Source organism: Oncorhynchus gorbuscha, linkage group LG01, assembly GCF_021184085.1.
Source record: "Oncorhynchus gorbuscha isolate QuinsamMale2020 ecotype Even-year linkage group LG01, OgorEven_v1.0, whole genome shotgun sequence".
In the NCBI taxonomy this organism is placed as follows: Eukaryota; Metazoa; Chordata; class Actinopteri; order Salmoniformes; family Salmonidae; genus Oncorhynchus; species Oncorhynchus gorbuscha.
In genome coordinates, this window is record NC_060173.1 from 77,109,725 (window position 1) to 77,126,152 (window position 16,428).

Below are 16,428 nucleotides of genomic sequence, written 5' to 3' on the forward strand. Positions count from 1 at the left end.
ACCATGTTGTGTTGCTACATTGTTGTTGTCATGTTGTGTTGCTACCATGCTGTGTTGTCATGTGTCGCTGCCTTGCTATGTTATTGTCATAGGTCTCTCTTTATGTAGTGTTGTTGTCTCTCTTGTCGGGATGTGTGTCTTGTCCTATACTTATATTTTATTTATGCTTTTAGCCCCCGTCCCCACTGGAGTACTTTTGCCTTTTGGTAGGCCGTCATTGTAAATAAGAATTTGTTCTTAACTGACTTGCCTAGTTAAATAAAGGTTAAATAAAAAATTAAAAAATACATTTGTTAAAAGACCAAGTCCATATTATACCAAAAACAGCTCAAATATGCAGAGGGAAATAACAGTCATGAAGGTCAGTCAATACAAAACATTTCAAGAACTTTTCAGGTTTCTTCAAGTGCAGCCGCAAAAATCATCAAGTTGCTATGACGAAACTGTCTCTCCGCACACTCTCTGGATGTCAAATAATTAACATAACGCAGAAAAATCGAAACTTAAGCACCGAGATATATATATATATATATACACATGTTACTCCTTCCAATTAAAGTTGCACTTGGCTTCCCTTATTAAACTCCAGGATGCAACCGTAAGGAAATGCTTGGAAATTGTAACGCATACTAGTCACAGGGATGCCTCCTCGAAGTCAGCAGCCCAAATAACTTTCAGAGGGCGCTGAATTGGCCAAGTTTTAGGAAGTGGCTTTTCCATTCACCACATATCATAAGCAGTTATTATCAGTGAACATGGGCAACCTTTTGGAATGATATAGAATACATTCGCAAGTTGTGGAGTTCTAGGCATTTTGTGAATAAATAAACATTAATTTGTATGTCTGCAAAGTATATACAGTTTATTCCATGCAGGGGTGTGCCAAGTGACAGAGAGGATTGAAAGCAAACACACAGAGGCAAATTGACTGCTCAATTTATTGTCTCATACACTTCACAAATGGCAGACATTTGTATTATGGAAATATTTTGAAAGCTATGAATTTAGGATTAAACAAAACAATGAAGAAGAAAAAAGTAATGACGTGGACACCCATATTCTTTCCTTTTATTACTCCCTGAACTATCAAGTCACAGTAGCCAGGGCAACACATCACCATACCCCTGGACAGGTCACACCTGTGACATTGGGCAAAGTGATAAGTGAATTTACCGACAATACACACAAAAAAAAACCCCACCTGTCTAGTGTTAGATCTAAACATAAACGTGTGCTGACCGGTGCGGACCATAGGGTCCGGGAAAACACCAGCGGATCACAAGGGAGAGGAAGTGTGTCGAAGTTCAGTTTCATCTTTAGTTTGACCCATTCATGATGTATTATGTGGTGTCTGACACAACAACAGCTCGTCTATGAGTACAGATTAGAAATGTTTTTAAAAGAAAAATGTTTGCACACCATATTCAACTAGTAATCGCTCTTCCTGCTGAACCCGTTTTCCCCAATCAGTGATTAAGCATGGAGATATCTAGGGCACATAGTAATGTCATGTTTTCTTCACAATCTTTTTTTCAATCAGAAAAATACATTATTCATTTGATTCAACATTTACTGATAGCCATTGACAATAAATTGAATAATACAATGATTCATTCATGACAATTAAAAGCAGCAGCTTGTAAGACACCTGAAACCCCCCCGTATCATACTGCATCAATGACGGCTTTCGCAATTAAAAAGATACGAGCGAAGTCACATTGTAAAAGCTTCTTCAAGTGAACATGTAAGGCTGATTTATTCAATCCAACTACCACAGATACACGGAGCTGCATGCATTCGTTTTGATTCTTACTTTTCGCAAAACAATCCTTGTCGTTACCATATTATTACATTGATTCTTCATCCTCCGAGCTTTCGGCCACAGATCGAGCGTGTTCAGCATAGTCAAAGGCAGGTAACTGGATACCCAGCTCGCTCCACTTGTTGACGTTCTTCCTCTTTTCATCATACGTCACCAGGAAGTTCTTGACGTGAAGACAGGGACACTCGATTCCACGGTAGAGCATCATTGAACCCCACCTCTGTGGGAAGAAATCGACGTGAGTGAACAGTTGGCTGTGTAACATGCACTTACAGTGGATATAGATTGAGATGTTTGAATATCTATTCAGGGATTGACATTAAGGGGTACCCTATTGCCTTTGGCAAATGAACTAAGCAGTCACGCAAGTTGAGCCTGCTCTGAAAACAACCAAACAGAAAGAATTCTAGCAGCCTAAAACTGATCGCTTGGGTTTCTCCCAATTGTTTAAGTGAAAGACAGACACTTTATGGCAGTCGGACAAGTTGAGCCTGCTCTGAGAATCTTTTACTGATAACAACCAAAATACAATAATTCCAGTACTGATCTTTCTGATTCGTCCCATATGTGTAGGTGTAAGGTAGGCCATATGTGGCTCTCCTGCATGTAAAAAGCAAATGTACATTTTTAGGCAAATCTTAAGGCAACCGAAAAAAAAAATACTCCTTACTTGCTAGATTGGCAAGTGCCTTTCAAACTTTAACGTCAATTGTTGTCTATTATAGGTCAACACCAACGTCTTTCTCTCTTTACAGAATTAGGACAGGGCATAGGCCTACCTGTCCACAGTCTTTGCATGCTATGAAACCATTGGTCTCATAGTCCAGTAGCCTTTTAACAAGTGAGGTGTTTTCTCTTTGAATGAAAAGTTCCCTGCAAAAGAAAGAGAACAGACATTGTTTCAATAATAACTGACATCTGTGGTTGAGGGGCTGTATGCAGACTAAAGGCAAGCATTTTAAAATGTGAATATAGGGGTTTTGGGTATATCTTTTAGTTTTCTAATGCTAGAACGTGTGTACTACACATCTTTACCAACAACCGTGTACTGTATAGTAGGCTACAAACTTGCACAGTTTGGGTTACTTTGACAAGAGGGCAGCTGTTTGCAGCAGAACATACTTAAATTGGGGTGTTACGTTGACTCTGTGCATATTTTCAATGATTTCAACATCTTCCCCAGAGCAGACTGGTTTGTTGCAGCTTCTACAACTGAACTTCACTTTGGACGGGCTCTCCTTTTTCATTCCTTTCTGCTTCTTCTTGGTTGTTCGCACTTTTTCCTCCATGATCGCCTGAATCTGGAATTCTTTAATCTGGCAACAAACAATTAAAACGCAATTAGTATATAATTTTTTTTATTTTTACGTTACTCAACTAGGTTTAAGAAATCAAAATCTTAAAATATATTCCATTTAATATCAAGCTGGCAGTTAAGAGTTGAGAGGATACTTACCCTCTTTTCATATTCCTCTTGATCTAATTTCTTGACTTTATCGATAGCTTTGCTCATCATCTTCTCACGGTACTCGTTGACACTCTCTCGTTCAGCGACCCCAGAACCCTCCCCTGCCACTAAGGTATAACTACTGTCCTCAGCTCTGCCTCTGCCTCGGGCCTACAAGACACAAACACAGTAAACATGTTCTCATTAAACCATGGCAGTGAGCGCTTGAAGTCAGGCTAACAGCATGATAACGCGGATTGAGTAATACAGTGAGTACATCGTCTGCTAACCAGTGAATACTATTTATTTGGCGCATACCGAAAGAGTTAGCAGACGATACAGAATCTAAGTTCATAGTTCTCAGTTAATAATGACACTGTGGATATTGACATGTTTTTGGCAAAGCCAGTTAACCTTTAAATCACTGACCTGAATCATAGCGATCTCATTGGTCACAAGCTCATATCGTATCACAAAGTTACATGCTGCTATGTCCAGACCCTCTTCAGCCACTGTTGTTGCAATCAGCAAGTTGATCTCCGCACTCTGAAACTTGTTCAAAACATCCCTTTGTTCTGCCTGAGAAACACAAACGTGGGCAAAATATATTATTCAATACAATGTAATTAAGCACAACTTTACACAGAAGAGGATGTATGACACTGTGCATTAGTCAAAAAAATATGAACTAATTTGATGTAATACTACTGTCATCCACTTAAGTACATTTTCACAGTGAATGTTTTCAAAGTGATCTATTTAAGTATAAAATGCAGACTTGGCTGACAGCCAGCCTTTGTAAAATGTGAAACCGTGCACTCACAGCGGTCATTGGTTTCACGACACTCTGGCCTCCTCCTCCAATCACATGGCAAGCTTTTACTCCGACCTCCTCGAACTTGGAGTTCTCCTGAACCCATTGAGCTAATGCGATGGCACTGCGACGGGTTTTCGTGAAAATGATCCCTCTAGCCTTTTCTCTAGATGTAAACTCATGCAGGATTTTGGTTCTCAGCTTAGCTAGGCTATTATTTTCATACTGGGTAAGCTTAGCCAACTCCTGCAGTTTCACTTTGCTATCTGCAAGAAAGTAGATTTTGAAGAAAGCCGTGAAAAATACACTCCCAGATATCTATGTAGGGCTACATTACAATGTACTAAAAACATTAGATGTACAGTAAGCTACCTTTAAAGAGTGTGAAAAGGAATCGCTCTGTATCAGTCTTAATGATGGCCTCCTCGTCCTCTGGGGCCACTTTCTTCTTCAGCTCCTCGTCAAAGTATTTGTCCAGGAAGCTGAAGGCATCCCACATGCGGATGGTTTTGCCTAGGTACAGGGCCTCGTTGTACTGCCGTAGATGCTCAGCACAAACTCGCACTTTTTGATTCTCCTCTTTTGCAGCTGTAGGAAAACATCGATAGTTGCTTAGGAACGTACACTGAACAAAAATATAAATGCAACATGCAACAATTTCAAATATTTTACTGAGTTACAGTTCATATAAGAAAATCAGTCAGTTTAAATAAATAAATTAGGCACTAATCTATAGATTTTACGACTGGGAATACAGATATGTATCTGTTAGTCACAGATACCCAGTCAGTATATGGTGTGACCACCCTTTGCCTCATGTAGCGCGACACATCTTCGCATAGAGTTGATCAGGCTGTTGATTGTGGCCTGTGGAATGTTGTCCCACTCCTCTTCAATGGCTGTGCGAAGTTTCTGGATATTCTGGGAACTGGAACACACTGTCGTACAAGTCGATCCAGAGCATCCCAAACACGCTCAATGTGTGACATGTCTTGTGAGCATGCTGGGCATGGAAGAACTACATTTTCTGCTTCCAGGAATTGTGTCCTTGCGACATGGGATGTGGATTATCATGATGAAACATGAGTTAATGGCGGTGGATGAATGGCACGACAATGGGCCTCAGGATCTCGTTACTACGCAGAACTGCAGTCAGGTCAAGACCCTGATGAGGACGACGAGCCAGCAGATGAGCTTCCCTGAGATGGTTTCTGACAGTGTGCAGAAATTATTTGGTTGTACAAACTCACAGTTTCATCAGCTGTCCGGGTGGCTAGTTTCAGACGCAGGTAAAGAAGCCGGCTGTGGAGGTCTTGGACTGGTGTAGTTACACGTGGTCGGCGGTTGTGAGATCGGTTGGACGTACTGACAAATTTTCTAAAACTACGTTTTATGTTAAGAGAAATTAACATTGAATTCTCTGGCAACAGCTCTGGTGGACATTCCTGCAGTCAGCATGCCAATTGTACGCTCCCTCAAAACTTGAGACATCTGTGGCATTGTGTTGTGTGACAAAAATGCAAATTTTAAGTGACCTTTTATTGCCCACAGCACAAGGTGCACCTGTGTAATGATCATGCTGTTTAATCCGCTTCTTGATATGCCACACCTGTCAGGTGAAAGGACTGTCTTGGCATCGGAGAAACGCTCACTAACAGGGATGTAAACAAACAAGTGCACAAAATCCGAGAGAAATACGCTTTTTGTGCGTCTGGAAAGTTTCTGGGATCTTTTATTTCAGCTCATGAAACATGGGACCAACACTTTACATGCTGCATTTATATTTTTGTATTATATTTTACTGTTGGGGTATAATAGGGTGTCTATTTATTAAACTATGACACTTGGTATAGAGAACGGTTGAAATATATTTTGATTACGCCTCTTATTAGTAGCCCTCCAGTACAAAAGAACATGAAAATAAATGTGATCCCTCACCATTTTGTTCTTTCTGGACCACCCACTGCTCATAGTTCTGGGTGCCTAGGTCACAGGTAGGGTTCAGTTCAGCATGGATGTGAATGGCATTCATGACTCCTTTGAGAACGTCACCAAAGGGATCCTGACAAGAGATAATTAAACAGATGTAAGCACATAAATACATTTACACACTTCAAAAACTCAGGATGATGTATATATATTATTTCATGAAAATCCACATCTCTCTCTACTGGGAATACATTTATTATCATTTTTTTTGACGAGTACCTCTTTTCTCTCTTCGGCAGTGGCAATTTTTTTGTGCGGTTCTTTTTTGTTTTCCCCAAGGTTCCCCGTCATTATTTTGTATGCGTCCAAATTTGCGCAGATCTACAAAAGACAGAACATGAATTGAACCAATGAGCAAAAACATCAAAACAAATACCATGAGGTTTTATTAGAAACCACCTGTCCTCTGTAATACAGTCACAAAGCTTAGCAATGCAATACTGTACTTCCAAAGTAGTGTTCTATTAATCAATCACACAGTATATTCAGTGGTGGAAAAAGTACCCAATTGTCATACTTAAGTAAAAGTAAAGATACCTTAGTAGAAAATGACTCAAGAAACCATTTACAAACGAAGCACTTGTGTTTAGTGAGTCCGCCAGATCAGAGGCACTAGGGATGACCGGGGATGGTCTCTTAATAAGAGCATGGATTGGACCATTTTCCTGTCCTGCTAAGCATTCAAAATATAAAGACTACTTTTGGCTGCCAGGGAAAATGTATGGAGTAAAAAGCACAAGAATGGAGTAGAAGTTGTCAAAAATATAAATAGTAAAGTACAGACACCCCCAAAAAACAACTTAAATAAAAATATTTTAAAGTACTACTTCAGTACTTTACACCACTGAGTATATTCAAATAAAATAACAATAATATTACTTTGCATCACCACTTCAGTGTGACCCATTGAGAGTTAAACCAAAAGCTGTTTCCAATTCTTTCCTGTGTGGTGAAAAAGTTTTTATTTAACCTTTATTTAACTAGGCAAGTCATTAAGAACAAATTCTTATTTACAATGACGGCCTACCCTGACCAAACGAGGATGACGCTGGGCCAATTGTGCGCCGCGCTAAGGGACTCCCAATCACGGCCTGGTTGTGATCCAGTCTGGATTCGAACCAGGGTGTCTGAGGTGACACCTCTAGCACCGAGATGCAGTGCCTTAGACCACTGCGCCCCTCAGGAGCAAAAGCCAAACATAGGCATTAAAAAAAGGCATGGTGAGGTTTACGGCTGCCTGGAGTGCAGAGGCCATGTGGAACATTGGAAACAGCTTGGCTGAGCAGGGGTGAGCACTTAGCAGAGTAGTAACTGAATGAGGGAGGGACAAAGGGCGGGTGGGGCTTGACAGGGAGGGAGGAAAGTGCTTAATGAAAAGAGGAAGGGCAAGAATGAGAATGATGAGGGTGTGTGTCTAGAGAGAGAGAATGAGAAAGAGGGAGAGAGAAAAAAGAGATGTAGCCTAGTAGTAGTGTATGGTATTTACTCGTAGAATGTGCTCTTCTGCTTTATCAATTTTCTTGGCTCCCCCGACGCCGGGTGAGGCGGTCAAGCCTAGGATTTGTGGGATGGCCACTGTATCCTTCTGCTCTTTCTTTAACTTGGCGTTCTTGTGCTTCTGCTTGAGGTAGCGGATCATGATGTGGTTATAGACTCCTCCCTTCTGTGTGTGGTGGCACTCATCGATCACAATCAGTGACAAATCTACACGGCAGAAACAAGGAGCAAATACACTCAATGTGATTGTTGGAAGACAAAAGGAAACATATTGGTTTAACGTAAGAACGTGTCATATAATGGATATAGGAGACAGCTGGTGTACATTTCAAATTGCAAACGTTCCTGCTGTTACTCATTCAACAATCTAAAACCGTCTGACCCTCATAGACCGTAGAAAAGCTTCCGCCCAGGCCAGATTGGTCTGCTGATCACTTTGTCTCCTTATCCATTACATTGTGCCGTGGGTCTGGTTACATTGCTGTAGGGCTCCTAGGAACAATAGTTGGCTCTAGCTTTACTACCTGATTTCAACATTCCCTTTGTTTGATCTCCCATAATGCTAGTGCTGTAAATATACTTAAGTGGCTTATTGACACCCACAAATTACACCCTCCCTGGTCTGGCTCTATGTCTGAGGCCCTCCCACACTAACCACTACTTTTCTAGGAAGTCTACGATGCATTTACCACCACACTGCCTGACTGCTGTGTCGCTAGAGTCCATTTCTCAGAAAGGTTTAAATGTGTATTTCACAGCACTGGGAGACGTGTGACGAGGTATGAACATCCACAAATACAAAACAGAAGTGCTATAATTCCCTTCCCCAGAGGGCATAAGAGTCTGGAGTGGAACATTCAGTCTGATGCAGTGACAGAGGCTCTCATGTGAATTTGATCAGCCACACACTGATGGCTTGAACAGACGTGTGGCCTGGAAAGCACCAGAAGAAGAAAAAAAACTAACCCTCTCAGGCGTTTCAACAAACAGCATATGTTACACCGAGGGAAATTCCACCTTGGACTGGCGAGTGCCAGCAAGAGCAAGCAGGAGAGCCGGAAGCAACTGACTGACAAGAACCTGTCAAATTAATTCTCAGAGGAGACACGTCCTGTTTACTTTCCAATTCGAAACCTCGCTAACGTCCATAGCTGTGGCCAGCAAGCTGACTTTGGACTAAGGCGGAGATAAAAATCCACGGTCAAAGTTTTACATAAACATGCCTAGCTTACTGCAGATACGTTTCCCATTAACGTTACTCCCATCCCAGATGTAGTGATTAGGAAACTAAATTCAGGAAAATGATGACGAACCTGAAAGTTTAATCCCATCGTCATCTCCACTGTGAGCCCTTTCCAAGTAGTTCTCCAGAAGCTGGGCTGTACAGATGACAATATCGTTTTTCTGGACAATGTCTGTGAAGGAGATTTTGAGCTGGGAGTCCCCACTGACCCTCTCAACTTTATATTTGTTTTTAAGGAACTTCCAGAACTCTGTGGAGTAATGCTGCTCGACCAGGGGCACCTGAAGGAGAACATATCATTATTAGAAAGACTAGAGGTTACTCACATTCAATATGCGAGGGTCTGCCTCTAAAAAGAAAGCTATACTGTATTTCTCACTGTCAGTATGCACTTAGCTGACGCATATGCACAGTTCTTTATGTTTGAAAGTACAACAACTTATGAACAGAGTTCATTTTTAAAAAATGGTTTAGACTGACAAATTGGACATGTGTTACAATAATGCGTGCAAACAAGATGACATATTCAGTGTTTTTGAGTTTGGGGAGGTACTCACTTTCCTGCCAAAAGCAGCACTAGAAAAGTGATTTCTACTTCAACGAAGATGCATATCATGTTGTGTGTTTTATTTCATTAATTTCTCAAATTGGATCGGGATGTACATTTTAGATGCTGAGAAAAAGAACACTAAGTAACTCCATAACACAGTCACACTTATAGGGGTGTGCATCGTTAAATATGCAGTGCTCGACTTGGGCAGGTGCTCACTGGAGCTGAGTACGGGGACCTACATTGTTCTACTGCTGGACTTCATGCACCTCATATAATATTAGCTCAAAAGTATTGTGAAGCTCCCGCACTTAAATATTAACAGTACCCAAAATGAGTACCACCATACCCTACATGTGAACCGTGCTAGATGTGATATGACAATGGTCTTTCCAATATAGAAAAAGAACATGGGAATGTCTGTGCCAAACGTTGTAAAGTGGTGTATTCTATTACTCTTAAAAGGTCATTATTTGTGAAGAGTAGAGACTGTGTCATGCCCAGTACTGTACTGTGCTAGCAGCTTTCTTTGTGATCTCTATAGGCCTAGCTACAGTATGTTACAATACACACACATACAGTTCAGACAGGTTGTGTGCATGGAACATTGTATGGGAAACTGGAGTACCTTGTTCACCAAGACGACCACTTTCCCTGGTCGGCCCTCTTTCCTCCTGCTGTCCAGATGTTCTTTGGTAATATAGACAGCAACTCTGGTTTTACCACTTCCTGTCGGGAGGCATATGATGATGTTTTTTCCCTCCAAGGCGGGCCTGGCCACGTCCATCTGGTAATCTCGAAGAACAATGACAGCTTTTGGGGGGCTTCCAGCAGCAGGGGCAATGCAGCCTGTTAGAGCAGAGGAGCGAGGTTCAGATCAAAATTGCTGTCCACATCAGCACCCTGAACATCCTTCTTTATCTCACCTACACCAACATTGATTGAAGTGGATTTAAGAAGTGACATATAAAAGGGGATCATAGCTTTCACCTGGATTCACCTGGTCAGTCTATGTTATGGGAAAAGCAGGTGTGCTTCCATGTATAACTACAAGGAAAACATTTTAATCTCTCTACGCATACATTGTATGTTAGAGGTCTCTTGTCTCAACTAGCATTATTAAATTGGACTCCGGCAGCAACAAAAACCAATGGAGAGATATGGTGTCCTAAACTCAACATGAAATAGACAGTGAACGTTGTGGTCTCCTGGTCTTTTATAAGCAAATCCCAGACTTATTAGAGAGGAGATTCCACCATGGTTAATGCCATGTCAATAAGATGTGAATCCCACACAGTGGTTTTCCACCTGATGGAGAAAGCAGAATGCAATATACTGTATTTTAATTAAGTACTCCCAATGTCTTCTTTAAGCCGCAGAGCACACATGCAACTGGTTTATGGAAACGCACCATATCCCCATATGTATTGGATCTGCTCACATCAGGCATTCTGCCCAACTTCCAGAGTAGCTAAATAAATAAAAAATCCCCAACATGTGGCTGAATATGGTGACTCACGGCCTCGATAGCAGAGTAATGTAAGCAAGATTGAGAGTAACTCAAACTAAAGGCAATACAAAACAGGCACACAGCGGTGTCATCAGAGGCTGGTTTGAGTGACAGGAGCTGTCCGCGTCGGTGTGTTAGGCTTCACCTGGCCGAGGCCTGCTGCTGGCTCATCTGCCACGTAACATTGACGTCCCATGACTCATCACTCCGCATCATCATCATGATGTCACAGACCCCTTGTGGCGGAATCATGGCATAAATATAAATTGGCTGATTTATAAAAAGCCTATTAAAGTGAACTAATCAGTCACCTTTTTTAATGTGAGGTGAGAAAATTAAAAGTGTTGCCTCTAAAAGGACCAATTCCTTCGTGGTTCCCCCTTTTGTACATGGTGGAGGAGTACAGTAGGTCTATATTAGGACTATATTTGTGATTGACTGATGACTCGCAATAGTTCAAACTGTTTTAAAAAGAGCCTATGCTATGAATCTAACATGTAATCCAACTGCATTATTTTCTAAGGTAATGTCAGATACAGTTTCTAACTTTTGTTCAAAGAATGATTAGGGGTTGAGCTATTTTCCAAAAATTGCTGCATATGAAACAGAACAGGACAAGGTGAATTAAATATTACCTGACATTGAGAGATCCAAGCTATTTTCCGGTTTCCCATTTTCCATTGGTTCTTCTGTGCCACTATATAGGTCTAAAAATATCAAACAATAATTATTTACACAACTGGCGTGTTAATAATTTTCAAAGGTTAAAGTCATCCATCTCAATGTGATATTTTCAGCTTAATGTGTTAACATTTGTTTACACAGATTTTATACTGCACAAAATATAAATGCAACATGTATTGTGTTGGTCGCATGTTTAATGTGCTGAAATAAAAGATCCCAGATATTTTCCATACGCGCAAAAAGCTTATTCGTCTCTAATTTTGTTCACAAATTGGTTTACATCCCTGTTAATAAGCATTTCTCCTTTACCAAGATAATCCATCCACCGGACAGATGCGGCATATCAAGAAGCTGATTAGACAGTATGATCATTACAGAGGTGCACCTTGTGTTGGGGACATTAAAAGGCCACTCTAAAATGTGCAGTTTTGTCACAACACAATCACACAGATGTCTCAAGTTGAGGGAGCATGCTGACTGCAGGAATGTCCACCAGAGCTGTTGCCAGAGAATTTAATGTCAATTTCTCTACCATAAGCCGCCTCCATCGTCATTTTAGAGAATTTGGCAGTATGTCCAACCGGCCTCACAACCACAGACCACATGTAACCATGCCAGCCCAGGACCGCCACATCTGGCTTCTTCACCTGCGGTATCGTCTGAGACCAGCCACCTGGACAGCTGATGAAACGGATAAGTATTTCTGTCTGTAATAAAGCCCTTTTGTGGGGAAAAGCTCATTCTGATTGGCCGGGACTGGCTCCCAAGTGGGTGGGCCGATGCCCTTGCAGGCCCACCCATGGCTGCACCCTAGCCCAGTCATGTGAAATCCATAAATTAGGGCATTATTTATTTATTTCAATTGTTTGATTTCCTTCTATGAACTATAACTCAGTAAAATTGTTGCATGTTGCGTTTTTTTTTGCGTTTTTTTTTTTGCGTTTTTTTTTTTTTTTTTTTCAGTATAAATACTGTACAGTTGAAGTCGGAAGTTTACATACACCTTAGCTAAGTACATTTGAACTCAGTTTTTCACAATTCCTGACACTTAATCCTAGTAAAAATTCCCCGTCTTAGGTCAGTTAGGATCACCACTTTATTTTAAGAATGTGAAATGTTAGAATAATAGTAGTTTGTAAAACAAGAAATGTGTGGAGTGGTTGAAAAACAAGTTTTAATGACTCCAACCTAAGCGTATGTAAACTTCCGACTTCAACTGAATTTACTGCTTTGAACGAGTACTGCTTCAGTGTTTCAAAAATGTGTCTCCAATGCACCTTCCTCTAGCACTCTACTTATTTATCCTTAAAGGTTGAATATCCAACCTGTTCATAAAGTGTCTCAGACGAGGAGTGCGGACCTATGAACAGGCGTGTCGCCCGTGTCCATTAATTATAATCTAAAATGCAAAACTGACCCCAGATCAGCATTCCTACTATGAGACGCTTTATGAACAAAAGGCCCAGCACTACAACCTTGACTCTCATGATCAATGCTGTAAAGGTCAGTAAAAGGGTATGACTGTGTTATATTGGACCTGCAATTTCTGAGTCAGCCTCTGAAGGTTCATCCAGATTCATGCTGGTCACACTGCTATCCAATGTCTCCTGCTCTGGGAGAAAAGATTTCCCCGCTGCTTCTACAGGACCCTCCTCCACCATGGGATCCACATTCCCTGGAGCTTCATTCACAGCCATCAGGACACCTGGCTCATCTGGTGTATTGGTCATGTTATAAATGATATCATGATGAGAAAAAGACAGGGATAGGTTAGTCAATATTTACATCTTATTCAAAGCTACTATTCAAGTTCAAAGGAGCATGGTTTAGGCTAGCATGAAGGACAATGTATGGGCAATCTATACATTCTTACCTATCAAGTTATCACCAGGTGACTCCCCTGTCAATTCTTTACACAGGTCCTTGTGTTCAGTGACCTGTAAGGAATTCAAGAAGGTGGAGAACCATCCGGGCGGGAATCTCACGATTCTCCTGAGCAGTTCACGAGCACCACCCATATTTCCTCGGTTTTGACATTCAGCTAAAATCTAAAACAGAAATAGAATGGGTTAAAAATAGGCTAATGTAAGCGTTATGTACTCACATCAAAGCTGCAGTGCAGTTAGTGGCATTAGTCTGCCCTCATCTGGTCCAGAGATATATTACATAAATACACTAAGTGGACAGTTTATTAGGTACACCCATCTAGTACCGGGATGTATCCCCCTTTGCCCCCAGAACAGCGTGAATTCTTCGGGACAGTAAAACATTGATGAATTGCCATCAAGGGATGTAACGTGTGCTAGGAAAACATTCCCCACAACCATTACGCCACCAGTCTGTACCATTGACACCAGGCAGGATGGGGCCATGGACTCATGCTGCTTAGCCAAATCCTGACTCTGCCATCAGCATGACGCAACAGGAACCGGATTTCCTTGGACCAGGCAATCTTTTCCCACTCTCTTCTTCCACTCCTCAACTGTCCAGTGTTGGTGATTGCTGCCCACGCTTCTTGTTTTTAGTCGGCTCCGGTGTGGTCGTCTGCTGCAATAGTTCACCCGTGACAAGGACCGGCGCGTTGTGCATTCAGAGATGCCGTTCTGGACACCGTTGTACACTGCACCATTATTTGCCTGTTTGGGGTCTGCATGTCATCTTGATGATTTTTTGCCATTCTCTTTCTGGCACTGACGAATATACCACGCTCAAAAATGATTTTCTCTGATTGTCTATGCTATTCAAATGTGGGTGAAAAGGTAAACAAATAATACATTCTGAGTTTTTGGGAGGCGAAGGTCACGGTCTACCAGTTTCCTAGCTAGCTGTGTTACTGGTGTCCTCCCGGTGGGAGCGAAGGACAGTGTGTTAGCTAGCTAGATAGTTATCTCTAGAAGGACTCTGGTACACAGCAGGAGGGCGACACCGGTAGCTCAACAAGGTCTCACTGCAGAATTAGACATTCATCCACATTCTCCAAAAGTCAAATTACGAAGTGTTTAGGCGAGCATGAAGGACAATGTATGGGCAATCTATACATTCTCTGTATCATTTAATTTCTCCAAAAGGTCAAATAGATTTTTTTTTAAATTCCAAAACACTAATATAAAAATTAAAAACAGTATCCACGACTGGGATCGAACACGGAACCTTCTGATCCAGAGTCATGGGATTGTTGCTCCTGCTGCACTCTATCGTTTCCATTTCTCAAAATGTCTAATTTTAAGGGTTAAGTTGAGGCACTCATTCCGAATGGTTACGGTAAGGGTCAAAGTCTGGGATAGGGTTAAAACATTAAAACAAACCTTTGGACCAGAGCCACGGGATTATGTCCATCCACCACCCCCACCCATAACACTCTTGTTACAGAATCCCCCTGCATGTTTTGTTGTTGTTTATGTGTGACTGGAGCTGCGCTGACTGACTCCCACCAAACCTCACCCTTTCTCGCCTTCACATGAGAGATTAATATCACCTCCAGCTCATGGCTTCAGCCAATCGGACCAATAGCCATATGTCGCACCCCTGTGCACGCTCTAGGCCCGGATTGGCTTTGCAAATCATACTTTACAAATATCTATTCGGGCCTGTGTATTTATCTCGTGTATAGCATATTTATTATATATCTGTTTCTGTTCATTCTGTTCACAGCTAGTTAAAAACGCAGATCATACTGTTATTTCCTTTTTGACCCACATTGTAAATCGCACAGACAATCAGGGGATATCCAGACTATTGCCATGCAGGAATGCCCTGATTGCGAGCCGAAATTACACCCTTCTTGTACATTTAGGTCATCATTAATAATCTGATTTAATAAGAGTTAAAAAATAAATAAAAAACGTTTTTTATTTAACCAGGCAAGTCAGTTATGAACAAATGCCTATTTACAATGACGGCCTACCCCGGCCAAACCCAGATGACGCACATACAACTACTTACAATTTGACGGTCCTCTGTGGTGAGAATACCTTTCGAAAAACAGTCCCAGCAAACATCAGTAGTCTTCATCCTCAAAAGACTTGGCGACAGAAGTTCAATTAGTCTGACGCAGTTGTCATTCTCTGCCTCCAGAGCAGGACATGGAGGGCTATCGTCCACGTAGGTGGCAGCATGTTTACAACCCCCAGCTGACAGTGCATCCACAAACTCCCTGAACCAACCTTTCGGAAGTGGCCGGATCCTGATGATTTTATCAATAAGTAGATCCACTGCCTTTAGATTGCTCTCTTTTCTCGCCTTAGTTCGGATCAAGTCCTTGTTGTCATTGTCTAAGAAGTTCAGGTGATCCAGTACAAACTCGATTTCAATGAGTTTCCGCAGCCTAGGCCTGAAGTTCTCAATCAGACTGATGTTGGCGGTGTCATCTTTGTCAGCGGCCATCGATCAGGTTGATCAGAGATACACACGAAATGCCTGGTCACATCGAAGTCCAGAGTCACGTAGAAAAGCACACGGAAGAGTAGGCTAACTGCAGTGCAAATAGTTAAATCAACATGAGTCAATCGAGATTCTATTCCCGTCAATGCAGGCACTTTCAGTTTCGTTTCTCCCTCTTCAATCTGGTTTCCACCAGTTACCACAGCCACAAAGTCAAAATATTAATGAAAACTAAAATGAGCTATTTGGTCTTATTTTAAGGTTAGAGTTAGGCATAAGTTAAGCAGTGTGGTTAGGTTTAAAATAACATTTTAAGAAGATACATTGTAGAAATAGGCGAGGTTTATTATTATTATTTTTTTTTTTAATTAACAACAAATCAATACAGGAAGTACATGTGGGAACACAAGTATATATGAATAATATACAATGGACAATTGGTCTTGGAGCGGGGCTAGGGGGTACAATATCACATTACACCTTAAGGGACAA

General features: G+C 41.4%; 1 protein-coding gene across 1 annotated transcript; it reads right to left on the bottom strand.

Annotated features, from left to right (window-relative positions):
• Positions 1-920: 920 nt before the first annotated feature.
• LOC124042636 (interferon-induced helicase C domain-containing protein 1-like) lies at positions 921-16,125 on the bottom strand. Its single transcript, XM_046360714.1, has 16 exons — positions 15,499-16,125; positions 13,430-13,604; positions 13,094-13,270; positions 11,508-11,579; positions 9,991-10,211; positions 8,883-9,093; positions 7,559-7,776; positions 6,292-6,393; positions 6,022-6,145; positions 4,456-4,671; positions 4,093-4,349; positions 3,699-3,848; positions 3,279-3,440; positions 2,945-3,138; positions 2,602-2,695; positions 921-2,042 (listed from the first exon to the last, which is right to left on the bottom strand). The coding sequence occupies exons 1-16, from the start codon at positions 15,937-15,939 to the stop codon at positions 1,848-1,850; spliced, it is 3,009 nt and encodes a 1,002-aa protein (XP_046216670.1). The 5' UTR covers positions 15,940-16,125; the 3' UTR covers positions 921-1,847.
• Positions 16,126-16,428: the final 303 nt, after the last annotated feature.